Source organism: Festucalex cinctus, chromosome 7, assembly GCF_051991245.1.
Source record: "Festucalex cinctus isolate MCC-2025b chromosome 7, RoL_Fcin_1.0, whole genome shotgun sequence".
Taxonomy (NCBI): Eukaryota; Metazoa; Chordata; class Actinopteri; order Syngnathiformes; family Syngnathidae; genus Festucalex; species Festucalex cinctus.
Genome location: NC_135417.1, coordinates 6,415,934 through 6,441,637, shown reverse-complemented (window position 1 = coordinate 6,441,637; position 25,704 = coordinate 6,415,934). Strand labels below are relative to the sequence as shown.

At 46.8% G+C, this 25,704-nt stretch overlaps 4 protein-coding genes across 7 annotated transcripts; 1 reads left to right on the top strand and 3 right to left on the bottom strand.

Annotated features, from left to right (window-relative positions):
* Nucleotides 1-53: 53 nt before the first annotated feature.
* On the top strand, nt 54-4,286 carry LOC144021770 (tetraspanin-19-like). The gene is made up of 8 exons (XM_077525885.1): nt 54-955; nt 1,011-1,089; nt 1,166-1,278; nt 1,789-1,863; nt 1,936-2,031; nt 2,818-2,985; nt 3,055-3,138; nt 3,203-4,286. Exons 1-8 carry the CDS (start codon nt 890-892, stop codon nt 3,335-3,337), a joined length of 816 nt encoding a protein of 271 aa, XP_077382011.1. The 5' UTR covers nt 54-889; the 3' UTR covers nt 3,338-4,286.
* thbs3a (thrombospondin 3a) lies at nt 3,654-12,358 on the bottom strand. Its single transcript, XM_077525881.1, has 22 exons — nt 12,163-12,358; nt 11,658-11,914; nt 11,325-11,424; nt 11,225-11,251; nt 11,072-11,154; nt 10,741-10,792; nt 10,509-10,657; nt 10,281-10,418; nt 10,144-10,218; nt 9,918-10,070; nt 9,736-9,846; nt 8,504-8,611; nt 8,265-8,424; nt 8,081-8,199; nt 7,954-8,006; nt 7,690-7,871; nt 6,093-6,271; nt 5,961-6,009; nt 5,692-5,888; nt 5,455-5,627; nt 4,373-4,512; nt 3,654-3,838 (listed from the first exon to the last, which is right to left on the bottom strand). The coding sequence occupies exons 1-22, from the start codon at nt 12,356-12,358 to the stop codon at nt 3,777-3,779; spliced, it is 2,763 nt and encodes a 920-aa protein (XP_077382007.1). The 3' UTR covers nt 3,654-3,776.
* Nucleotides 12,359-13,670: 1,312 nt separating this feature from the next.
* On the bottom strand, nt 13,671-20,642 carry mtx1a (metaxin 1a). The gene is made up of 8 exons (XM_077525883.1): nt 20,500-20,642; nt 19,472-19,541; nt 19,289-19,368; nt 17,290-17,382; nt 17,025-17,207; nt 15,745-15,821; nt 15,532-15,677; nt 13,671-15,456 (listed from the first exon to the last, which is right to left on the bottom strand). The coding sequence occupies exons 1-8, from the start codon at nt 20,578-20,580 to the stop codon at nt 15,236-15,238; spliced, it is 951 nt and encodes a 316-aa protein (XP_077382009.1). The 5' UTR covers nt 20,581-20,642; the 3' UTR covers nt 13,671-15,235.
* A 184-nt stretch (nt 20,643-20,826) lies between these two features.
* Nucleotides 20,827-24,720, bottom strand: nudt17 (nudix (nucleoside diphosphate linked moiety X)-type motif 17). Of its 4 annotated transcripts, none has more exons than XM_077527645.1 (9): nt 24,657-24,720; nt 24,232-24,312; nt 24,058-24,162; nt 22,892-23,075; nt 22,757-22,782; nt 22,594-22,689; nt 22,134-22,232; nt 21,272-21,408; nt 20,827-21,194 (listed from the first exon to the last, which is right to left on the bottom strand). In XM_077527645.1, the coding sequence occupies exons 2-9, from the start codon at nt 24,304-24,306 to the stop codon at nt 21,026-21,028; spliced, it is 891 nt and encodes a 296-aa protein (XP_077383771.1). In that variant the 5' UTR covers nt 24,307-24,312; nt 24,657-24,720; the 3' UTR covers nt 20,827-21,025. The 4 variants fall into 4 exon arrangements, with proteins under 4 accessions (XP_077383771.1, XP_077383770.1, XP_077383769.1 ...); XM_077527644.1 differs by having other exon boundaries at nt 24,612-24,719; XM_077527643.1 differs by having other exon boundaries at nt 24,232-24,709.
* Between the last annotated feature and the right edge of the window lie 984 nt (nt 24,721-25,704).

Below are 25,704 nucleotides of genomic sequence, written 5' to 3'. Positions count from 1 at the left end.
GCATTCTGTGACACCAGTTCTGGTCCGGTTTTGCTCGAGAGGAAAATAGTCCGGCAAGTTGGCTGGGGTCAAGTAAATAAAGCGTTTTTCTTCTGAAAACAATTTGTGTTCACAAGAGTGATACATTTGCATCACAAAATTTGCCCGAAATAAAAAGTCAGACGCGCACTAATCTACAAGTTGTCTTTTCGAAGGCGGAAGGCATGACTATCAGCTGTCTGCAGCGCGTCTATCAACTGTCTACAAGGCGACGTGCAGTGATACGAACAAACATAAAAATAGTGCCCGGTGGTAATGGAGTCTGACTTTTTTTTAGGGTGAAGTTTTGTGATGCAAATGTATCACCTTTTGAACACAAATGGTAAAAATTTTATATCACAATTCTTTAAAAATAAAATCACGATCTTGATTTTAGCACCATTTTTTTTTAAACTTATTTTTAGACTAATCTTCACAATTCTGAACATTTTTGTAAAATTTAAAACATGTTTAAAATATATATAAAACCCTAAAAGAAAAAATTTAGCAGCCTTTTAGCTTCCATGCTAACCTTTTGGCTTCCATGCTAGCAGTTACACTTCTATTAGCATCTGTTAGCAGCTGTTTAGCCTCCATGCTAACCATAGGTCCTACAAGGGAAACGAGCACGTCCCCGGAACCGGCTCTACCTCGGCTTTCCGAACGGTGTCGGGGCCCTCCACGACCCTCCGGGCCGGAGATATGGGCCCACTAAATCGGCCACCCCACTCGCAGGAACTAACTAAATATCCCATAGGGATAAGAGGCGTGTGCAATTGGTGCGTGTCCAAAGGTCATCATGTTGCCATGGTGAGCAGCAAGTGTGAAAGTTGAGCGGCAATCAGGAAGTGCGAGCGTACAAGGAAGCGTCATGAAGTCGGCGGTGAAAGCAGACGTGCTCAAGTTCTACATGCTTCTTCTCAGCTTCGTCGTCCTGGTGAGTTGGAGGACGTTCTTCCGCCTCCGCCGCCTGACCTCTGACCTGTGTACAGGCTCTGGGACTGGCCATGGCGTGTTGCGGCATTTGGATCTGCTTCGACGTCGGAGGCCTCATCGGCGCCGTCTCTTCCCGTAATATCAACTTGTTGTCTTCTCGCCGCCTCGTGCGCTCACGTGCGTGCGTGTGTGTGTGTGTGTGTGTGTACAGATGAACTCCGGACGGTGGGGGCGGGGCTAATGCTGATTGGCAGCCTGGCGATGGCGTCCAGCCTGGTGGCGTGTTTCGGGGCACGCTGGGAAAAGGAAATCCTCCTGCTGGTTGTGAGTAAACAAAGGTCACGGTTCAAAGGTCACATGACCTTTGTTTGCTGTCGTCCTATTGGCTGTTATCCGGCGGCGCCTTGACATCTGAGTGAGCCGGCGTCGGGGTTTTTAAGTTGATGTTTCTGATTTGTTTGAACTTTGACGTTTCCCGTGGGAGCGTGGGCTGGTTCCAAACCAGGCGAAAAAAGTCGTTTGGTGCCTCTCCCGGCTGAAGTTGACTCAAAAACTCTGCTCAAAGTCTGCTTAGCTTAATGCTAGCATGTAATGGGAAAGGCCATAGATGGGCTAATGAATGTAGCGTGACATTTTTCAGCGAATATTATCGGCTACTTTTTTTTTTTTTTTGCCGCGGATGTCAAAGGTCATGTTCACGCAAATGCGTTGAGATGATGTCAAACGCTTTGACTTACGAGCTCGGCCGCGGGAGGGCTCAAACTCGCATTTCAAGGCACGTGGGCGTGACATCACGTCGTCGTCATGGTGACGCTAAAAACGCGTGTTTGCTAGAGCGCCGGCGGGCTGCTGTTCATGTTCCTGTGCTGCGTGGGCCTCCTCCTGCTGCTACTACTCAGCAAAAGCCAGGTGAGCCTCCTCACACCTGACGCGCCGCTCACCTGAATGACGTCACGACAGCATTCCGACTTTTGCGGACAGATCGAGAAGCAGGTGGCCGCGGCGCTGGCCGACATGATCCGCCGCTACAGGGGCAGCGGGCGCCAAGATGGCCTCCTGGACGACCTGCAGCGTCACGTGAGTCCCTTAAGAGCAATTTGAAAACACAAAATCATCAGCTACGATGGCTCCATGCTACAAGCTAGTAAATTAGCAAGCATTACTTAGCGGCAGGATTAATAAAGGGATACTTCACTTATTTATAGCAATAAAAAGTTAATACTTTGTCACATGACCGACCTAAGGCAGGAAAAGCGGAAACGCTCGGCAACGTGTCAAGTCGAGCTCGTTGAAAGGCAGATGGAAAAAAAGTTTTAGCAGGTACACTTCTATTAGCATCAATTAGCAGCCTTTTAGCTTCTATGCAAGCAGTTACACTTCTATTAGCATCAGTTAGCAGCCGTTTAGGTTCCATGCTAGCAGATAGCAGCCTTTTAGCTTTCACGCTAGCAGTTAGCAGCCTCTTAGCTTCCATGCTAGCAGTTAGCAGTCTTTTAGCTTCTATGCTCGCAGTTAGCAGCCTTTTAGCTGCCATGCTCGCAGTTAGCAGCTTTTTAGCTGCCATGCTAGCAGTTAGCAGCCATTTAGCTTCCATGCTCGCATTTAGCAGCCTTTTAGCTTCCATGCAAGCAGTTAGCAGCCGTTTAGCTTCCATGCCAGCAGTTAGCAGCCTTTTAGCTTCCATGCTAGCAGATAGCAGCCTTTTAGCTTCAACGCTAGCAGTTAGCAGCTTTTTAGCTTACATTTTTAGTGTAAATTGTTCAAAACAAATGAACTTATGATGATGACTACAAAGCGATTTTCATTGACAACAATTTCCGATGTAAGCTTGTGGCTTGTGAAAATGGCGCCCTCTACCTGCAGGAGGCCTGCTGCGGCCTGACGGGCCCGTCCGATTGGCTCCAGAATTCGTTGGTACAGACGCTCAACGCCAGCACGTTGCCTTGCTCGTGTTTCAGGCGGCCCCAACGTAGCGCGGAGATGGCGTGGTGCTCGCAGGACGCCGCTCACGCTAACCGCACGTACACGCAGGTGCATGCGCACGCCCGGCTGCGTTTTGACATGTTGGAGATAGGCTAACGCTAGCTTGTGCCCACCCAGGGCTGCCGCCAGCGCTTGAATGATTGGCTGCACGACAACGTGGTGACGGTAGTAGGAATGGACATCAGCTTGATGGCGGCGGAGGTAAGATGGCGGCGTTGACGCATTGCAGCCGCCACCGTCGTCATCATCGTGTGCTTCCCATCAGGTCCTGCAGATGGCGCTGGTGATGACGCTCTGGAGGACTTTCAGGTCGAGGGCAACCCGGAAGACACATGACGCAGACTCCGCCTATGACAATGACGCTGACTCCGCCCACCAGATCATCAGGTCGGATGCGTGACCTTTGAGCTTCGGGAGTTCAAACGGGAAGTGAGGGGCGGAGCTTGCGCCTGGCCCGTCTGACTGGAGTCCACTCGGACCGGACTCGGGTCTACTCTGGACCCGTCCGAGCGATTGGTCGACTCGCGAGCGGCCATCTTCCATGTTTGTTGTCATAGCAGCCCCGGCAGAAGCCAATCAAGTTTTGTTTTGATCATTTGTTTCATCAATTAAGTAAATGAGTGGAAGATGTCAATTAAAAAAACACAAAAAAACAAATCGAAAGTGTACCGTTACAAATGTTTGTGATGTCCGTCGTCATGGATGATGTCATCATGTTGGTATGGCAAGAATGACAAACTTTATTCTTTGAAAGGGATTCTTGACTCGATTGTTGCCTTAAAGTTGGTCGCGGGACAGAGTGCAGATAGCTGCGGCGTTGCTCCGCCCCCCGCGCACGCTCACACTTGTACGTGCATCACCACCTGCTGGCCGTGCGTGTGGAAGTCTTCGGGGAGTGTGTCTGCAAGCCACATCAGCACATGGTCAGGATTCCACAAAGCAATCGAACTTACCGTCCACTTGTTATCATTCTTATTATTTTTTTTACTTGTTAAAAAATATTGAGCACCCCAAGTGCCTACGAGCTGAATATGTCTCATCTGTACGCACAGCTTATAGTTTATACAGTCGTCTGCTGGCGAGGTGGGAGTAACAAGATGGCCGCCCTGTGACTTCACCGGCTTGCATGGGCGTGTATGGGCTAGCAGCTATCCAGTCATATATACGGAAGCCATCTTACATTGCCAACCTTGGCTGGAAAGGCGGCTATGTGCGCTTATGGCAACGTAAGATGGCCGCCACTTGCGGCGAGTAACGTCCGTCCCGGTGTGGGATGTAGGTGACCGTGTGCAACCCTTCATACTATTGGCGGAGCCAGAAGACATTGACGGCCGCTTTTTCTTCCATGTCAAGTATTTTCAATGTATCAAGTAAAAAGTACATGCTAATGCTACATTGCGCCCGTGTGTGAGTGTGTGTGTGTGTATGTTGTTACCATTGCAGCGGTAGCGCAGGTTGGACCAGATGATGTTTTCCTGGGAGAAGCAGATGACCCCCAGTCTGCCCCCCCTCAAGGTGTCGTCAATCAGCACGCCCGAGTCGGCCACCATGTCGGCGCCCTCGAACAGACGAAGCCTGTGGGTGGCAACGCAACACGCGTCACAAGTACACGGCCGGCCGCGTTCTAATTACAAAGAGACCATCCGGCGTTGCTGTCAAGTTGACGACGTCGTAGTCTGCCTTCTCTTGTACTTTTAGCATAATCCATTAGCATTTGCTTGTCGGCTTTTCCCTGCTATTAGGATCTGTTAGCAGCCTTTAAGCTTCCACGCTAGCAGTTAGCAGCCTTTTAGCTTCCATGCTCACAGTTAGCAGTCTTTTAACTTCCATTCTAGCAGTTAGCAGCCTTTTAGCTTCCATACAAGCAGTTACACTTCTGTGAGCAGCCTTCTCGCTTCCAGGCTAGCAGTTAGCAGCCTTTTAGCTTCCATGCTCACAGTTAGCAGCCTTTTAGCTTCCACACTAGCAGTTAGCAGCCTTTTAGCTTCCACGCTAGCAGTTACCAACCTTTTGGCTTCCACGCTAGCAGTTAGCAGCCTTTTAGCTTCCGCGCTAGTAGTTACCAACCTTTTAGCTTCCAGGCTAGCAGTGGTGGAGCCTCATTTAGCCGCATTTACGCATCCTTTCGTATTTGCTTACAGAATTGTAGCCTGCCGTTAGCCTGATGCTAGCAGAAGGAGAGTGAGTCTTTAAAAAGGGGTTCACTTTTTTTTTTTCTCTCTCTCTCTCTTATCTTACCTGTCTGGCCAGGTTAAGCACCGCCCCCACTGCTTATGAGTGACAGGTGCTCATCTTTGTACATGAGCACCTCTACAAATAAAACTAACTTGCTGAACTTTTGTTTTGTACTTTGATTCAGTATCAATAAAGTTTTTTGGCGCGCACGGTGTACTTTTCCTTTGCTACCTGCCACTTGTGTAGAAAATTGCACAAAGATGTCGTCCACTTGTCACGTTGTTACCGACTGTTGGGCTAGCTTGGCATGACCGACGAAGGCGAGTGAGCGACGTGACTGACCTGATGTATCCGACATGCGGCCGGTGGCTGAGCTGCCAGCGATACGACGTTTTGTCCTTCCAGCCGACGTTGCGGGGATCCTTCCACAGGAGCGTGGCTTCGCCGCCGGTGTCGCCCGTGTGCCACAGCGCGTTCCTCAAGTACTCGCCCGGACCCGTGCTGGACTTCACCGCCTGGACAGTTTTTTCGTTTTAGTTTTAGTTGACTAAAATAACGTTAGTTGCGTGCGATTGGTACCTTGAGGTGGAGGGCGGGGCTTGCGACGGCGCTGAACGGTCGCGTCTGCCAGTAAATTTGCTGCGTTTGTTTCCACATGACGGCGTAGAAGCTGGACGAGTCCTGGTAGGAGAAGACGAAGCCGGCGTAGTCGTCGTCCGTCACCGTGTTGACGTGGAAGGTGCCCTCGAAGTCCACGCCGTTGAACGACGTGTAGCCTGCGCGCACGTCCAACAACAACGCTCACCACCGTTCCTTCCGCCGCCGACGGATTTGCGCGGCCGACGTACCAATGGCCAGGCCTGGGTCGCTGTTCATCGTCTGGACCATCTCCATCCCCTGCAGACAGACGGACAAGACTGACGTCACGCACGCCATTCGGGAAGCGCCAGGAGGAAGTTGGCGGGGAAAGGAGGGGGCACCTGGTTGAGGACCACCCAGTTGGGCTGGATCTGGGCGTCGCCCTCGGGGTCCAAAACAACCGTCTGATAAGCCCGGAAGTCGGTCAGGGTCACCTCGGCGCTCTCTGGACACGCGTCCAGCGCATCCGCCACCGCGTCGTTGTCAAAGTCCAACTCGCACACGTCGCCCACACCGTTCACTTCACGTACACGCATCAACAAGTCATTTCATTATTTGACTGCTGCAAAGCACATATTACTATCCAAGAAAACAGCGTTTATTATTTTTTCTTTATTGACCGAAATTTTTCAGACAAAATGCGGCCCGAACCGTTGAACGTACCGGCACAAATGAGGTATCAAAAGATGCGGCTCCATCTGACTCGGCTGGGATTTTTTTGGGGGGGGAATTCCAAGTTACCATGGCGACGCAATTCCCCCAAAAAACCTCGCCAAAAAGTCCCATAGGAATGAATGGAGAAGGGGGGGGGGGGGGGGGAGAAGGGGGTTGACCTGATTTCAACAGGAAATGACCTGATTTCAATAGGAAGTGACACGAAAGTGACCTGATTTCAACAGGAAGTGACCCGGAACTGACCTGATTTCAACAGGAAGTGATTTGATTTCAATAGAAAGTGACCTGGAACTGACCTGATTTCAACAGGAAGTGACCCGGAAATGACCTGATTTCAACAGGAAGTGACCTGTTTCAACAGGAAATGACCCGGAACTGACCTGATTTCAACAGGTAGTGATTTGAAATAAATAGGAAGTGACTTGATTTCAACAGGAAGTCACCTGAAACTGACCTGATTTCAACAGGAAGTGACTTGATTTCAATAGGAAGTGACCTGGAACTGACCTGATTTTAAAAAGAAGTGACTTGATTTCAACTGTTCATTGCATGCGGCTTTCCACCTTGCAAGAGTCAGCAGTCGCATCCAAAATTATCCAAAAGTTTTTGATGAAAATTAAGTCACGTTTTCGTCATAATTTAATGATCTGATTGTAATTTGGATTAAATCCGATTTTAGTCAACGAAAAAAAAAAGAGCAATTTTAGTCGACTAAATTGAAAGTTTAGTTGATATTTTCCTTCAGCATACATTTCAACTTTTATACAGAAAATTAAAACCCACCTATTTGTAACTGTAATTGAACACACAAGAATCATTTAATACAACTGTGTCTTCTATTAATTGTTTCAATGAAACGTGTTGAACTGAAAATAATATAACTTAGTTTTCACCTAAATAAAAAAAGTGCGTTATTGCTTGAGATTAATTTTACAGCTGCACCATGAATGTAAACATGTTTGAACATGAAATAAAGTGCAGTGAACACTGAACAATTTGTGAGTGCTTCTTTTCTCCCACACACGTTTTGTTCGTGTTCGGATTGGATTGTTTGAATTTTCGTCAGTGTTGTTTTTGTTTTAGTTTTAGTCATTGACTAAATTGTCAGTCAATTTTAGTTATTGTTTTTATCTCAACGAATAGATTCTATTTTAGTTTTCGTTTCATTTTCCTCTATAAAAAAAATAAAAAATTGTGACAAAAATTATGGCGAAAACTTTGTATCAACGCAATTATGCATGCACGACGCTGGCTTGCGTTTACCGTCCGAGTCCTGCTGGTGAGGATTGACGATGAGTCGGCAGTTGTCAGCGAGGTCGGGGACGCCGTCGTTGTCGTCGTCCTGGTCGCAGTCGTCGCCGAGGCCGTCGTTGTCCGAGTCCAACTGCGAACTGTTGGGAATGTGCGGACAGTTGTCCCGGTCGTCCTGGTGGCCGTCGCCGTCCCTGCGGGCGTCGTCACGCCGTCAAAACAGCAACAAAGCATGTAAATTTAAAAATGGCGGAAAAAATGAACATTTGTACGTACGTGTCGTGGTTGTTGTCGCAAATGTCTCCCACCAAGTCGTCGTCCAGATCCGTCTGCAAAACAAAATCGTCAACATCCATCAACGAGGCAAGAGGAAAAGTGTGTGCGTGTGGACACGCGCGTGTACTTGTGTGGGGTTGCTGATCTCGGCACAGCTGTCGCATGCGTCCCCGACGCCGTCGCCGTCTCGGTCCGTCTGCATGGGATTGGGAACCTTGCTGCAATTGTCCAGCACGTTGGGGATACCTGCACACACACGCGCACGTTGTGAGTCAAGTCCGTCAGCCGACAGCGGTTAGGGGCGGAGTTACCGTCTCCGTCGATGTCCAGGTCGCAGGCGTCCCCTCGTCCGTTTCCGTCCGTGTCCGTCTGCTCGCCATTGGACACGTTGGGGCAGTTGTCGCATGCGTCGCCAAACGAGTCGCTGTCGGAATTCTGCTGGTCCTTGTTGGGGAACAGACGGCAGTTGTCCTGCCGAACACACACGCCGGCGCACGTCAAATGCGTGCATTCAGACGGGTCACGTGACCGCACGCACGTGCAAACGCACCTCCACATTTCTGATGCCGTCGCCATCGGCGTCGCCGTCGCATTGGTCCCCGATGCCGTCGCCGTCGGCGTCCTCCTGACCTGAGTTCGGAGTCGACACACAATTGTCCTGATGGACACGACCGTCGTCACGTGATTGATCCACACGCATCACCGCATTCATCACCAGGAAGAGGAGGATGCGAGGAAGAGGAGGAGGATGATGAAGATGATGAGAGGAGGATGATGATGATGATGATGAAAATGATGAAGATGTCGATGAGGATGAATAGGAGGGTGAGGTGCTGAGAATGACGAAGATGATGATGGTGAGGTTGATGACGAAGAGGATGATGAAGATGAGGATGACGAAGAGGATGATGATGATGAAGATGTTGATGATGAATAGGTGGGTGAGGTGCTGAGAATGATGACGAAGATGATGATGAAGATGAGGATGATGAAAAGGATGATGATGATGAAGATGATGATCATGGATGATGAAAAGGATGATGAAGATGACGATGGAGGATGATGAAGATGATGATGATGAAGATGAGGGTGATGATGAAGAGGATGATGAAGATGATGAAGAGGATGATGATGCGAATGATGATGATGGAGGATGAAGATGAGGATGATGATGAAGAGGATGAAGATGATGATGGAGGATGATGAAGATGAAGATGATGGAGAATGAAGATGAGGATGATGATGAAGATGGTGATGATGATGAGGATGAGAATGATGAAGATGATGAAGAGGATGATGATGAAGATGAGGCTTATGATGAAGAGGATGATGAAGATGAGGATGACGAAGAGGATGATGATCATGGATGATGAAAAGGATGATGAAGATGACGATGGAGGATGATGAAAAGGATGATGATGATGAAGATGAGGATGATGAAAAGGATGATTGATGATGAAGATGACGAAGATGATGATGGAGGATGAAGAGGATGATGATGAAGAGGATGAAGATGATGATGGAGGATGATGAAGAGGATGATTGATGATGAAGATGACGAAGATGATGATGGAGGATGAAGAGGATGATGATGAAGAGGATGAAGATGATGATGGAGGATGATGAAGATGATGAAGATGAGGATGGAGGATGAAGAGGATGATGATGAAGAGGATGAAGATGAGGATGATGATGGAAGATGATGAAGATGAGGATGGAGGATGAAGAGGATGAAGATGAGGATGATGACGGAAGATGATGCTGATGATGAAGATGTGCGACCTGCGTGCAGTGCTTGTTGTTGTCGAGGCAAGGCAGCGAGCGGTCGGGGAATCCGTCGAGGTCGGAGTCGACGCTGCACGTGTTGCCGTTGCCCGCCCAGCCCACGTTACACTGCACGCACACGTTAGCACGACAATGATGAAAACAGCACACGCGTGTATTTTGGTTGCCGGGCGGGTCACCGTGCAGGACGGCACGCCGTTCCTGTCCATGCTGCAGTGGGCGTGTGTGTCGCAGGGGTCAAAGGTCAAGGTGGCGCAGGAATGGACGGTGAAGCAGTCCCCGCTTTGGTCGCCACAGGAAGTGGCTTTGTAGCCACTGCAGTGGAACGAGCCCTAAAAGGTCAAAACAAACACGACGGCATTGATGGGCTTGGCTAGGAGGGGGCGGGGCTTGCTCGCAACTCACCTGCGTGTTGGTGCAAAGTGAGTTTGGCGGGCAGGCGTTGGCCATCTCCGCGCACTCGTCCACGTCCACACACTCCTGAAAGACACGCAAGGGACATGACACACGTGCGCACGCACGCACGCGAGCGAGCAAGCGACCTGCTTGTGCGTCTTGGCGAAGTGCAGTCCGGTCCCGGCGAGCGGCGCCCCCCGCAGGCCGGGAGGACACGGGCCGCATCGGAAGCCGCCGTCCGTGTTGACGCAGGCCGACGGCAGGAAACACGGCATCGCCTCGCACTGACACGGCGGAACACAAACACGCGTTGGAGCGGAATTCAAACACACGCACACGCACACGCACACGCACACGCACGATGACCTGCTGACCTCGTCCACGTCGCGGCAGCGCGTCCCGTTTCCCACGGTGCCAGGCGGGCAGGCTCCGCAGGTGAAGCCCGGGAAGTGCGGGCTGTCCGCGCAGGCCACGCCCGGATGACACGGGTTGGGCGAGCAGCGAGAACGCGCCGCCTGGAAACCTGACGCGCGCACGCACGCACACACATGCCGACGACGATCAATCAGGCGCTCGCACGAAGGCCGCTCACAAACGCGCACTCACCGCAAACGTGACACTCCAAGATGGTGTTCCTCAGCAGAGACGTCTCCTTCACCTGCACCCGCAAAAACAAATCATTCACACGTTCATCAAGATCAACTTTTTCAATAAAATAAAAGAAATGAATCAAAAATTAAATAAAATTATTATAAAATAATTATATTAGAATAGAAAAAAATTTGGATAAAAATACAAAAAAAATATAAAATAATATAATGTAAAATTATTCTATATTATCAAAATAATAATTATTAAAAATTATCATAAAGAAATTAATGAAAAAAATGAATCAATTTTTGCATTTTTGCAAAGTGTGTGCACGTGTGCACGTGACCTGCTCCTTGACTTCCTGTCGTAGTTCCAGCAACATCTGATTGAAGAGGTCCATCTGACCAATCAGCACTTTGGCATGGTCAGCTGACAGGAAGTAAAAGTTCAGTCAGTCGATGACATCATCGGCGTCGACCGTTTCAGGATTGGCACTCACCCAAGATGGCACGCAGGTCGTCGCTCGCTGCAGACACAAAAACGTGAAGGCTTCAATAACGGCGGCCAGGTGAGCCACTGGTGGGGGGAGGGGCACTCACCTAAGTTGTGGGCGGAGTCATGTTGAAAGGGACAGCCAACCAAGGCGCCGGCTTGAGCCACGCTGCCCCCTAGTGCCACGTGCAGGGACTCCACCGCACCCTGACCAGGAAAAATTCCTCATTATTATTATTATCATCATCATCAATATTATTATTATTATTATTATTATTATTAGTTGCCAGTGGCTGCAATCTGCAGCGCGGGGACACTTCTGCCCGTCCAGTTAGCCGGGCTAGCTTTGCCTCCAGTCACACCAGCACAAAAAAAGGGACTACAGTACTGTATTCTATATTACTCACGTGAATATTCATGAGGGGCGTGGCCAGGCCTACCTGCATGCGCGCGTACGCCTTCTGTCCGTGTCGGATCTCCACGGCGTCCGCCTCCCGCGGGAGGGCAGGCGGGCGGGGCGCGCCCCCCGCCGAGTCAGCCAATCGGCAGTCCACGTAGAGCTCCGCCCTCATGTTGGAGCGCTGCAGCTCGCCCACACGCACCACCAGCGAATGGCGGCGCCCGTCCGACACGTTGGCGTTCGCCAGGTTCACCGTGTGGACCTTACCGTCAGACGCACGCCAGAAGCGGAGTGACACTGTGCACGCACACAGGAAGTGATCGGGACAAACAGGAAGTGATCGAGACAAACAGGAAGTGATCGGGACAAACAGGAAGTGATAGAGACAAACAGGAAGTGATCGGGACAAACAGGAAGGTCGACAAACAGGAAGTGATCGGGATAAACAGGAAGTGATCAGGACAAACAGGAAGTGATCGGAACAAACAGGAAGCGATCGGGTCTAACAGAAAGTGGCGATGAAAAACATGCAAGCGGTCGGGCACCTTTGTTGATTTTTGCCACGACGGCGACTTCCAAGTACTTCCTGTTGTCGTGCTTCCCGACCACGGCGAGGAGGACCCCGCCCGCCTTGGACGGCGGCAGGCGAACGGCGGCCGCCACGTAAACGTCATCCGATGCGCTCATTGCTCCCCAAAACTCGGCCGCCTGCTTGGTGTCCTGAGCGCTCAGCACGTCCATCACTGACGGAAGAGGAGATAGGACGGTTACCGTGGCAACAACAGCATTATGAACAGGAGCCGGGGGCGTGGCTTCTTCAAAGTGGACATATTTGGGACATTTGGAATGATTTCATTTGTCACAACTTTTGACGTCAGCTTACAAAATGAGCGCTCAAACGTTACGCATACGATAAAGACAACTATGAGGTGGAACATTTTGCTTGATTTAGTGCAATGATTGATGACATGGGCGCCCTCTAATGGTAAGAAAAAGAATCACTGCCTTGCGTACTTTGAAACAGGAAATGCAATCAGACTTTTACAAAGTCCATGTTCAAGGTACAAGTTTGCATTTTATTGTGAACTGTGTTTTTTTTTTTTTTTTTTTACTTGTGCTGTCAGAGAAGCAAAAGGAAGCCATTTTGTTCCGCTCCTGCTTCAGGCGACCGCTACGGCAGATGACGTCACGTGATAAGCAGGGCTGAATTGGACGATCGCCACAAATGTCAACTTTTTGCTTCATGTTTCAAGTGTGATTAAACAGAAATAGATCGCTTCCAAGCACCCTCCCCCGTCTGCGCATGTCGGTAACAAGTTTTCTGAGCGTGTTGTTCGGATTTGGAAAAAGTGAATTGATTTGCGTTGAACTGACTTACTTGGATTGATGTTAATGGAACAAAACTTGGACGATTATTTTTATTTTTTTTGTTCCTCTCCTAGGACTAAAGCGCGGCTTGCCCGACACGTGGGTTGCTGAGGAAACAACTTCATCACAACATGATGTGGAACTTTTTTTTATTTTTTTTTAAGCAATGTCCTTCCATAGCCTACGATACTGAATCATTTCTGCAGTTTTTTGGTAATCACTCCGATTTTCAGCACATCTGTTAAAAGTAATCAATCAACTACATGGGAATAAATTCTCTACTTAAGTCCGTTGCCAATTGTTGAGCTCGAAGGCCATGAACATTTGCCAATAAGTCTGATTGATCAAGTGCATGCCTGACAAAGTTGAGCACGACTGCAAAAGTGAACGTCCCCCGCTGTCAAACGCGAAGATGGGGGAAAAACAAAACAAAAACTTGAGGCGTACGTGTTGTGTTTACCTCTCTGCTCCGGAAGTTGCGCCGCCGCCGTGCGAAGCCAAATGATTGAGAGCAAAAACGTCATCGTCTCCATCTTCATCGTCATCATCATCATCTTTATCCTGTCCGGCTCTCAAGCAAGCAGGCGCGCTCTGACGCCGACGAGCCGCGGGCACGCGCTGAAGGGGGCGGGGCCAAACGTGCCGCGCATGTAGACAAACGAAAATGGGGAGACTCAGCAGCGACTTGCCAGAAAACGTCACGTTACGACGCCCAAGTTATTTTATTTATTTTTTTTGGGGGGGTGACGTCACGCGCTGAACAAGATGGTTGGTATACATTTTCAAGTTTTTTTTTCTTTTTAGGTAGTCCAGAAAATAACGTCCTCTTTTATTAACAGTGACATGTATGAATGAAAAATTCCGTCATTTGTACTTGCTCACAATCATTAAGCTAGCATGACTTAAGAACAGTTTGGTAACACAAGCAGCCTGAAATAATGAAAAACTTATTTAGCATGAGGCAAACCAAGTACGTGTTAAAAAATAAACAATATTTAATGAATGAGGAAAAATAGCGAAAAACAGTCGTTAGACGTCAGCATTGTTTTGTGCTGAATCTGAAACTATTTGTCCCCATTCTTGTCTAATTTAACTGCACCAATATCTACTAAAAAAAAACTTAACTAGAGCATGTAGTAGTGTATAACCAGCAGCGTCCAACCCGGGAATCGTACCCACGCCGTTATCAAGTATCCCGTGTTCAATGGCAAATTAGTTTATTTTTTGGGGTCACCCTTGTGGCTCCGGGGAGCATTTGAAGGATCATTTTCCCCGATATGACCTGCCCTACTCAGCCTCCGATTGGCTCATCGGTCCTGATGCTAAAAGTTGTCCAATCTAATCAGGGAAGCAGCCAATTAGAGGCAGAGGAGGGTGTGGCTGAACGCTGGAGGGATTTACAAGCGGGTATACTCAAACCTGACTGAAAAACAAGTGGGTACACCTGCGTATACCCTGGACTGGTTCAGAGTCAACAGAGTTAATATGTGGACAACCTCAATTTGTGCCTGCATTAACAAGGGCCTCAATATTAATTATTAGAGATTGTAGGTTGTTTATATGCATTGCTGTTATGTACAAAAGCACAATATTGTTTTTTTTGTTTTTTTAAGTATAAGCTCATTTTGTTTACAATATCATGACTTTCTTTAATATTGCGAACCTCTCCACAATGTTGTGCTAATTATCGTATCATGAGCTTCATATCGTGATATTTCATGATGTTTGGATATGGCTACATCTCTATAATTGAGTGGAGGTCGCAGGTCAGGCAGTTCTGGTTGATATCCATCCGACAGTCAAAGCTTGGCGTCCAAATTGGCAAGGCTGGCTCCTCCCAATTTGTCGGCTGCATGACGTCACTCGACAGCTCGCACGGATTTAACATACATACGAATGGATTGTCGGCAGCGTATTGAGCGATAATCCATTCGTGTGGAATGTGGACACAGGCAAAAAGTGTTTGTAGCACACCATTGCCATGGTAACAGGGGGGCGGGCCGTTGAAGCGCAACAAGTCAGCTCGTTAACACGCACGCGGACACATTCCTGAGCTATGGCGTCATGCGTGCAGCTGGCGTCCAGACCGAGGGGGCGGAGCACTTGCCGGCTTTATTTTGCTTTATGTCAATTTGTGAGCGTTCACACGTCAACGAAGCAGAAAGGAAAAAAAAAGCACATGGCGGGTAAACAAGAAAAAGGTGACACGTGACCTGATGACCACACGTGAGAAAGAAAAACTTGGTCACTTCAGTCGTCGTCATCATCGTGGTCGGCGTGGTGCGAATGCGGGTGGTGCTCCAGCGCCCCCCTGTGGCCGTGCCGGATCGACACCATGCCGGTGAGCAGCGCGTAGGACAACATGGCGCCCAGCGCCGCCAGCGCCGACAGGATCTGCTTGACGCGCCGGTTGGGGACGTGATCGGCGTCCCGGCTCTCGGCCCGACGAGTCGATGGCGCCGCGCCGTTATCTGCGGACGGACGAGAGAGAGGCGGGTCAGCGGCGTCGGTCGCCAACACGGCGATGACGGTGGCCGTGTCCTGACAGGGGAAGTAGACGAGCAGGATGTTGGCGCAGAAGGCGTGCAGGTTGTCCAGCGACTTGAGATGCTGCTGCAGTTTGCCGTTGGGGAGGTCGCACTTGAGGATGGGCGCCAGCCAGCCGAACACGAACGCGTCCAGCGACGAAGGCCTGGCGAGGGAGCGCAACATCATCGGCGACGTTTTTGGATCATCGTGCAAACAATCGGCCCACTCACGAGTCTCCGAAGAAGAACTTTTGGGTTCCGAGGCGTTGCGCCAGAAGGTCCATGCAGTCAATGGCGTCGCGGTACAACTGAAACACAAAACATGGCGATCATCATCATCACTGGCCACGCCCACGTGCTCGTCCCACACAATCCATTCTTTGCTTAGCTTCTTGTTTCCAAAGCTTGGGATTGGCTAGCAAGCAGTTGAGGGTGGCGCCAACACACCAGGGACCCATATGACCATTTGGAAAATGGTTTCCAAAATGATGATTGGCTATTGCTTCCTTTTCTCCCAAACGTTTGGAAACAAAAGTTCATCCACAGTCGGCCTGTCACTTTTCACAATCCATTTTTTGATCAACTAGATGCAAATGAATTGGATCACATTTTATTGGACGGTGTTCCCTCGTTTATCACAGGCGTTTATGTTCTAAAATCTACCCACGATAATGGAAATCTGCGTTCATTAAAAAAAAATCTGTTAATTATATATATATATATATATATATATATATATATATATATATATATATATATAATTTTATTTTTTGTTTATTATATGTTTTTTCATTTTGGTATGATTTGTACTTTATTACAAATGCTTTTTCATTAATCATATATGTTCTTATTTCATTTACATTAATTTTTTTTCCATTAAAAGTATAGATTTTTTTAAATTTATTTCAGAACATATTTTTTTCATTTATTATGTTTTTCGTAAAGTATGTTTTTTTTTGTTTTTGCTTTTTTTGTTTACTTGTTATACAGCAGAGTATATATTTTCTATCTGTGGAATGCAAGGGGACAAACACCGTTGGGAAGGTGTCGTCGAGACGAATCCGCGGATGCCCGTATGTCCCCTTTTCGGACGTCGGGTTAGAGAAAATACGGCCGCACCAAGACCCCCCCAAAAAACTAAACAAACCAAAACGCACGCTGTAAAAAATCCACGTAACAGCGAGGCCGCAAAAGATGAACCCGTGATAAATGAGGGAACACTATTAAAATGTTTTAATTTGGGTATACTGTTCTGTATGGTTCAACAAAGCTGATTTAAAAAAAAAAAAAAATTTGACCACCTAAGCCAACGTAAGGAGTTGCTCAGCCAAAGCTAGCATGCGTGCTACATGCTAACCGGAAGTGCTGCGGCATCTCGCTCAGCAACAGATTCCAAAAAAAATACAAAAATAAACTCAAAACCAACGTCTGAGCGTCTTGTTCCATTGCGCAACTTTTCCAGCCAAGCTAAAATGGAAAGAAACTGTTGTAGCGTCGACAAGGCGTCTCACCTCCTTCTCCAGCTGTTCGTCGGCCTCCAGGCTGGTGTCCCCCCGCAGCAGGCGCAGTTTGTCCAGCTGGTGGCGCTGCATGCGGCCCGGCAAGAATAAACCCAGCGGGAAGCTCATGTGCTCGGCGTGCCAGCGCCGCGTCACCTCCGCAAAGTTCTTGGGCTCCACCCACAGCGCGTACACCTGCAAACACGCGCAAGTCTCGCTCAAGCGTGCGCACGCACTTCAACACAACACACGCGCGCACACGCACACACACACACACCACGGCCGGCACCAGTTTCTGTTGGACGAGCGCGACAAAGGCGAGGCCGTCGGCGGCCTCCTTGGCCGACAGGTCAAAGTCGGCGTTGTACTTCTGGAACAAAAAACAAAGCAAAACACAGAAATGGGAAGCAGGTTATCATGACAACGCCATCAACACACAACCAACACCTCGCCACCGGCCTAATTTTATTATGGGGTGGATGTGCAAGAACAAGCTGACACACGCGTCATGGTGCATGCCGGCTAATGTCTCCCAGCTGCTGGGAGGAGGGAGGGGAGGGGGCGGGGCCAAGGGGGGGTTCCGATGAGGAAAATGCGGGTCAGAAAGAACCGCCATCAAGATTTTTTTTGGAAACACGACAGGAAAATATCCACGTTTGGCATTCTTGGGAAGAAAAAAAAAAAAAAAAAAAAGCACTTGAGCTCCTTTTTGAAGGAAAAGATGACACTCGTGTTGATGAAAGAAAAATCGTCAACTGGCCATGAAAATAAAAGCGAACTGAAAACACATCGATCCAAATTCAATGGAATGATTCAAAACAAAAGTCCAAATTTGCAATTAAAAGATTTGTGGCAGTGGCGTCAACGAGGATTTGGGACGACTCCCTGATTTTTGTCCGCTGGACCCACTGATCTAAATTATGTAACAGGATAGCCGATTGGCCAAGACTTTTGAGGCGGAGAGGCGGCCATATTGCTCCTCCCAAGAAATATTTCTCGCCATACCATCAGACACATTTACAGGATCCAAATTGGACAACATTTGAGACAGCATCATTTATCATGTTTTAAATGTATTCAACATAAACAAGAGGGCTTCAGACATTTTACAACTTGCCTTTTTTATTAATTTTTTTAACTTGTTAAAAAAATTAGTGACCACATGAGCACAAACCCTACCTACGCCTCCGAGCTGTATATGCCTCATATGTACGTATAACGTATAGTTGATACAGTAGTCTGCTGGCGAGGTGGGAGGAGCAAGATAGCCACCCGATGACTTCAACGGTTTGCACGGGCATGCATCTGTTATCCAGTCATTTAATATAGAGCAGTGGCTGGACTCGTTCCAACGTTGGACGGGATTTGCAAGCAGGCTCGTTCAAGGCCACTTGACAAGAGTTTAATGTTTTTTGTGATGGCCATTCTCGAGTGCTCATGACAACCTTTCCCATTTCCCTTCAAGGGATACTTAACTCATTGAACCTACAATTAGAACCTTGAAAAATTAATTTATCTACTTTGTGTCTGTCGACTGATGATGACATCATCACCTGTGCTGAGGAAGTCGGTCACGGCCAATCACGGCTCACCTGTTTCCTGGGTTTGGTCAGCAAACAGAGCCACGATTAGTCGTTACTGACTTCCTCAGCACTGGTGATGTCATCATCAGTCGACAGCAAGCAGAACAAGTAGCTTTATATAAGGTAGCAGCACCCTCTGGTGGCTAGTTTTTTTTTGTGCAGTTTCATTTTCATAAGGCACGTTTTGGCCCTTCTATGTTTAAAATCAACGCTAATAGTCAGATGAAGGCGAACGCAATAGCAATATATATATTTATATATTTTTTATATAATAATTATATCTGTATAATATTTTTCATTGCTGTAATGTACAAAAGTACAATATTGTGTTTTTTTTTGTTTTTTTTTTTATAATATTGTGACCTTTTTTGTATCACCAAACTCACCACAATATCATGATAATTAATTATTGTATCGCGACCATCATATCATGATAATATTGTACAGGCATAAAGTTGCTTGGGGATGCTTTGCTAGTTTGTACCTTCACCATCCTCATCTTCACTTTCATCATCTTTCCTTCACTTTTCATCTTATTACTTTTGAAACTTTCAAGTCTTTTTTTTTTCTTTCTTTGCCCACATGTTTGTGTATGTTGAGGAGAAGCAGTCATGGCTAAAGCTAACGCGTGGCCGGGTTTTGACTTTCTGGACCCGTCGCAGCCCCACATGGTGTTTAGATTTAGTTGCTTACCTGCTTTCGGAGGTGGATGATGATGTCAGAGGGTCGCCACAGCGCCTCCTTGTGGGCGGTCCTCAGCGCGGGAATGACACCTGAAGGCAAAGGAGAGGTGAGGTGGGGTGGGGTGGGGGGTGGGGTGGGTTTGGGGTGGACCTGCAGGCGGGTCGTAGGAATTGCGGTGAATCTCTCTCTCACCTCCGGGAGCTCGCCACGGGTTGCACACCTTGTGGACTTTGAGAGGAGCGCCGGAAAACTGAGCATACGCCTGCCAGCAACAACACGACACAAACACTTACAAGCACACAATCTTCAAAAAAATATCTAAAAGTCAAGTTTTTTTTCATGCTAGGGCATGCAGAAGGCTTTGATGCAGCAACTCAATTGCAGAGAACGGGTGAAAAAAAAATGGTAGTAATTGTAAAAACGGCTAGCAGGTGGCAGCAGAGTATAAGAGATCAACCAGGGCCATGTTGAAAACAAGCTGATTTGCCCACAGTTCAAAATAATTGCGAACAAATGATGAAACTTAGCTATATTCTAATGCTAACTGCTGCAAAACGGAAACAGATACAAATATACTTTCTTTCCCTTATGAAAAAAAAAGATAAAATCTTTCTTTCGGTAGGTTCGATGTTTTGATAGCAATAGAACATAATATTCGGTGGTCATTGCAAAATCCAGTAATGCTGGCTAATGCTGGGCTTGCTTTACTTAAAATGTCTGCTGTTATTGATTCACCAGAAAAACTTTACTTACATGTTTTGTTAACTAAATGCAGAATGAAGGTAAGCAATCTTCCGCTTACACTTACGCTACATAGGCATATTTATTTTCTAAGCCAATTAAGGCTATTTTTCAGTTTTATCCCACTGGCGTCTGCCGGCAACGTTTCATGATAACGAGATGACGTCATTAGTGCCGAGATCCCCTTCCTCTCGGAACCAATTAAGTTCGTTCGTAACTTAAGGTTCCACTGTATTTTTGTTTTACTCTGCTGTCTGGTCGGCATTGTAAATGACAATTTGTTAATGGTCTAAATTAATAATAATAATTAAAAAAAAAGAAAAAAGGGTTTATGTAGCCTTCCGACGCAGTTTGTTCCGGGTTGCACACCGCCGAATTGATCCTGTCGCTAAGATGATAAGCTAGCACCGTGAGACGTGAACGCCGCCGCCAAATGAAAACGCAACTGACCTACATTCAAACACAAAAAGGGAACTTACCAGAACCACCAAACAGTCGCTGTTGACGGACGGCAGTCCCCAGTCTCCTTCCCACACAAACAGTTCATCGGGCGCCGCCATCTTTTTCCCGACGCCGGAAGTGAAGTGAGCTTCCCGTTTGTGCCCGACAAAGTAAAAGGCGGGAGACGCTGCCAGCATCGATACATTCCAATCTGATACTGTTTTTTTTGTATTATTGTTTATTCAAAAAAAATAAAAAATAAAATACTGCCTATCCGTAAGCAGTTTTTGTGACCCGTTTTGGGCTTTTTGATGGTTCTGACCAAGTCATTTCAAATTAAAATATGACCAACGGGTAAAACATGATTGAAGACAAAACATTTTAATCAAGTAAAATGAAGAACAAAGTCATGTACGTTTTGGTAATTTGCTATTTTGACACCCACCATTAACAGGTAACAAATCCTGTAATGAGTAACTTTGTGACAAATAAAGTTTTGACATGGAGGCACACACTTGCAGCAGAAGGTGGGCGTGTCTTGTGAGTCAGACATGTTTGATGACATCATGAGTTCAAGCTGTCACTGAGCGTCTTTAGCCAAAGATCGAGTGCAAACTTGGTCCCGGTGCTGACTCGCTCCACATCGGGCCCGCTGGGAGGCGCTCGGCGCACGAGGACACGGGAGGGGATATCGGCGTCTGTCAGACCGCCCTCTGGGGACACCTGGGACACACTGGGGAGGGGGCGGAGCAGGTCAAGGGTCGCTGTCCTTGTCAAGACGGTCGTGTGTTAGTTAGTTAAGCGCCGTACCTGACAGAGGCGGGAAGGCCGTCCGTCTCGTCGGCCGCGCCGTCCTGCCCGTCAACGGCGGCCACCATGGCGCCGACCAGCCGGATGTCGGCCCATAGACAAGCGCTGACCTCAGCGGGCGAGGGGCGGAGACACTCCTGATGACATCAACCACACGCGTCAACAAATTTCAACTTTCTGTCCACAAAATTTCTGTCTTTCTTAAACACTATTGTCATTCAACATATCATATAGTCAATTGTTTCATTTTTATAAAGTGTGACAATTTTTTTTCGTGTAACATTGCAAAAGTAAAGAAATAAAATGACTTAAATATTAAATCAAAATTAATATTCCTCAGAAATTGTCGAACATAAAATGTTTTAAAATATTAAAATTGAAGCTATAATACATATTTTTCATAGAAATGTAAGCAAAACTGGACAGATAAATGTCTTCCGCAAGTAAAAGTGTGCTGATGAGTCTTCTTCTGAAAACTTGCGTCCATTTCCCCACCACTCTTATGAGGCGCTCCCCCTAGTGGCCCGCCAAGTAACTTGCTCAATAAGTCATGAAGAATGGAGCCGTTATAGTGGCTGTATATTAACTTCAAATATCGTGATACTTGCATAGGCGTATTGATAATCTATCGGGAGACAAAGTATCACGATTCGTCACACTCCTACGATACATACAGAAGGAACGGAACCAGGCCAATTGTATATTTGGACCGTCCATAAGAAGCATTTCCAAACAAAAAAAAATGAAACTAGACAGGAGGTAGTAACAGTTTTGCAATATTTGGGATGTTTTTTCAAAATTGAAAGATGGCAGAATTCATTCTTGACAAATCATGGTGAATTGCAGCCCGGATTGCGCTTACCTGGAGACGCGAGTGCATGCGGGCCGAGCGCAGCAGCACGTAGACCACTAGGTGGTGCCGCTGGGGGGGTCCTCTGCTCAGCATCAGAGGGTACGCTGACTGCAAACAACGCACCAAAAATTGATGGATGACTTGGATTTGACCACTGATCAATATATATATATGACTGGATAGCTGATAAGCCAAGACTTTTGAGGTGGCAAAGCGGCCATATTGTTCCTCCCAAGAAACGCTAATTCAACAAAATATGACTGCCAAATCTAATATTGGGTTCTTCAAAGCAGCACATACCATCCACTTATTATTATTATTTTACTCATTTGCAAGTATAGCGTATAGTTGATAGGTGACCGTGTGCAACTTTTCATATGATTGGCGGAGCCAGGACACATTGACAGCTATCCAGTCATATAATATAGATCAGTGGATTTGACAGACGCACGCACTCGCTTGCGCTCACCTCCCACACGCCCAGAACCTTGGCGCTGGCAAACTCGTCCGCATCCACAGCCAATCCCGTTTCCTCCTTCAGCTCCCGCAGACCCGCCTCCAGGAGCTACGCACGCACACTGCAATGTTGCTAGGCAACGAGTGTGACGTCCGACAAGTGAGCGAAAACGTACCGTTTCATCTGGTTCGAGATGGCCGCCTGCAGGAGAGAAGCGTGGCGTTAGTGGGCGTGCTCCTGGGGGGCCCAAAAAAAAAAAAAGAAGTGGGTGTGTCCATGTGCACAAGATGGCGGCCCTGGGGCATCTGACCTGGCGGTACCCAAATGTTGGGAAATATTCGCAGGTGTTTTGCGCGACGGGTCAGCAACACTCTCTGATTGGCCGACTGCAGGATGATGGCCACGCCCACATCCACGCCCCGCTGCTGGGCGTCCAACGGGACGGCGGCCGCCTCTTTGACGGACAGATGCTTGATGGGACAGAAGGCGGGCCTCTGACGATCAAAATGGAATCCATTTGCAAATTGGAATGCAGTCTTGTGACATTTTCAACTCGGAATTCAAATGACAAAAGACATTACAGCATTTTTCCTTCATTTCATTTGGCAAAGATGATTTGAGTTACAAGCGTGCTCACCAGGGTTATTATAATTTTGGAATTTTCATTTTAGTTAGTTTTTATTTTGTTTTTGAGTTTTGTTTTTTTAAATGTAGTTAGTTTTAATTAATTTTCAGGGTGGTTCTGTCAGTTTTTATTAGTTTTAGTTCTTTAATAAATGCTTAGTTTTAGTTTCAGTATAAGTTTTAGTTTTTGGATTTTTCATTTTAGTTTTTATTTTGTTTTGAGTTTTGTTTTTTAAATGTAGTTAGTTTTCATTAGTTTTCAGGGTGATTCTGCATGTGTTTTTATTAGTTGTAATTATTTAATAAACGCTTAGTTTTAGTTTAGTTTTAGTTTCAGTATAAGTTTTAGTTTTTGGAATTTTCATTTTAGTTAGTTTTTAATTTGAGTTTTGTTTTTTAAATGTCATTAGTTTTAATTAGTTTTCAGGGTGATTCTGTTCATTTGTATTAGTTTTATTTATTTAATAAACGCTTAGTTTCAGCTTAGTTTTAGTTTCAGTATTAATTTTAGTTTTTTTTGAAAATGTGTATGTATTACTTGCAATATTTATTTATTTATTTTTAAAACGTCATGTGGCTTTACCAAAGACTAAAATGAACGACATTTTTTCTGTAATTATAGTAGCTTCAGTTAGTTTGTGTTTCTTAAAAAGCATTTTCATTTTTATTTTATTTCGATAACGGAATTGTTTTGTTTTTTTACTTTAAGTTTTTTTTTTTTTACTTTTAAGTTTGTTTTTTTTTCATTAGTTTTAGGTAGGTAACTCAAATAACCTTGGTGCCCAGGGAACATACTGAACTCGAATCTCAAGGCACGAATTCTGAAAATGAACTCTTGGCAACGCTCGCTACCTGGAGGGGGACGCCGGCGGGATCTTGGGAGAGCAGCAGGCGGTTCCGGTCCAGCCGGCAGCGGACGCTAGCCAAGTCGCCGGTACCAAAGCGACCCGTCACGCTCTGAGGGGCCGAGAGGGCGCCCAGGTGAGTTTCGTTGTAACGGCGAAAAAGGGGAACGGTCGGACGTACCTGGAGGAAGGGAACCATCTGCGGCACCGAGCCGTCCGCGCACGTCCACACCAAAACCCTTCGCAAGCCGTCCATTTGCTCCTTTCAAATATAATTGTCGTATCATCAAGTTATTTTCAGATGATTACCCAATACATTTAAACCGTTTAAAAAAAAAAATAGCTTATAACTCTGCAACCAAAATAAATCATATACGAGCGCCCCCGTTTCATGCTAACGACCGGCTAGCTCGCTCATGCTAATACGCTAATGCTAACGGGAAGGTATGAACAGCTAACAGTTGCTAACTCGCTCATTCGGTGGAATTTTCGCTTCCTCAGCGTCAAGTCAAGTAACACCACAACATATGCAACACACGAAAAGGAAGTTTGCGCACTGACGTGACGAGACAGCAGCGGAAACCGCTAATTGGACGCAAAACCTACTACTGCATCCGCTGTTAAGCTTCACATTAAAAGCGAAAAAAAAAAAAAAAGGGTCTGGCTTCAGACGTCGTCACGTGACCTGACTTGAGGCATGACCAGGTGTCGTGACGTCATCGCTGCACCCAATCCACTCACGGCCGATTGACGGACCGTACACGCCCGTACAAGCCGTTGAAGTCACAGAGCGGCCATCTTGCTACTCCCACCTCGCGAGCAGACAAATGACACATATACAACTCGAGAGTTAGTATAAGCCCGTGGGGAGGAGTGGGGGGTTTGTGCCGTTGTCACTAATTTTTCGAGCGAAAAAATAAAATAAGTGGACAGTATGTGCTGCTTTGAAGACCCCCTTTTTCTTTTATCACTCAGTTCCGTAGACCCCACCCCATATAAGTTTTGGCAGAGGCATCTTTTGTTGAATTAGTTAGAATTATTTCATCAAAAAATATACAAATTTCCACCTGTAAACATTATTAAGCAGTTATACATGTATTTAAGGCAAGTTGTAAAAATGTTGAACACATTTAAAACAGCATAAATGATGCTGTTTCTGCTAAGTACACTACTGTCTCAAATGTCCAATTTGGACACTGTAAATGTATAGGATGGTATGGCGAGAAACGTTTCTTGGGAGGAGCAACCACCTCAAAAGCCTTGGCCCATCGGCTATCCAGTGACCCAGTCTCGCTTGCGTTACATGACGTCCTGCAATTTTTTGGGTCAGAGATGGGAAATCCAGTTCCAGAAAGTAAAGACACCTGCCACAGTTTGGCTTTAGCTACAGTTGCTTGTACCCAACCAGCAGGTAAACAAGGTCATTACGAGAAGCACCTGTAGGTAGCTAAAGCCAAACTGTGGCAGGGTTTTCACTTTTTCTTGACCTGGTTCTGGTTTTCCCGCCATCACTGACTGTGGGTCATGTAATGCAAGAGCTCATGTTATTGGAAGAATGTTATTTGAGGAGAAAAAAAAATGGGGGAAAGCAAATATGTTTCTGATTAATTTAGATATATTGGCGACTTTCCACATACACAAGTGTGCATTTATG

Excerpts from the sequence above, each read along its gene's own strand:
- thbs3a (XM_077525881.1), bottom strand. The coding sequence starts at position 12,358 with ATGGACGTGCTGAGCGCTCAGGACACCAAGCAGGCGGCCGAGTTTTGG. Across the intron at positions 11,155-11,224 it reads CGACCTGCGTGCCATCTTGG|CTGACCATGCCAAAGTGCTG; the intron begins GTGAGTGCCAAT and ends ACTTCCTGTCAG. Across the intron at positions 10,071-10,143 it reads CACTTTGCACCAACACGCAG|GGCTCGTTCCACTGCAGTGG; the intron begins GTGAGTTGCGAG and ends TTGACCTTTTAG.
- mtx1a (XM_077525883.1), bottom strand. The coding sequence starts at position 20,580 with ATGGCGGCGCCCGATGAACTGTTTGTGTGGGAAGGAGACTGGGGACTG. Across the intron at positions 15,822-17,024 it reads ACGAACAGCTGGAGAAGGAG|TTGTACCGCGACGCCATTGA; the intron begins GTGAGACGCCTT and ends TTTGTGTTTCAG. Across the intron at positions 15,678-15,744 it reads AAGTTCTTCTTCGGAGACTC|GCCTTCGTCGCTGGACGCGT; the intron begins GTGAGTGGGCCG and ends CTCCCTCGCCAG.
- LOC144021770 (XM_077525885.1), top strand. The coding sequence starts at position 890 with ATGAAGTCGGCGGTGAAAGCAGACGTGCTCAAGTTCTACATGCTTCTT. Across the intron at positions 1,090-1,165 it reads CATCGGCGCCGTCTCTTCCC|ATGAACTCCGGACGGTGGGG; the intron begins GTAATATCAACT and ends GTGTGTGTACAG. Across the intron at positions 2,986-3,054 it reads CTAACCGCACGTACACGCAG|GGCTGCCGCCAGCGCTTGAA; the intron begins GTGCATGCGCAC and ends GTGCCCACCCAG.
- nudt17 (XM_077527645.1), bottom strand. The coding sequence starts at position 24,306 with ATGGACGGCTTGCGAAGGGTTTTGGTGTGGACGTGCGCGGACGGCTCG. Across the intron at positions 23,076-24,057 it reads CCGCCGGCGTCCCCCTCCAG|AGGCCCGCCTTCTGTCCCAT; the intron begins GTAGCGAGCGTT and ends TTTGATCGTCAG. Across the intron at positions 22,233-22,593 it reads AGGTTCTGGGCGTGTGGGAG|TCAGCGTACCCTCTGATGCT; the intron begins GTGAGCGCAAGC and ends CGTTGTTTGCAG.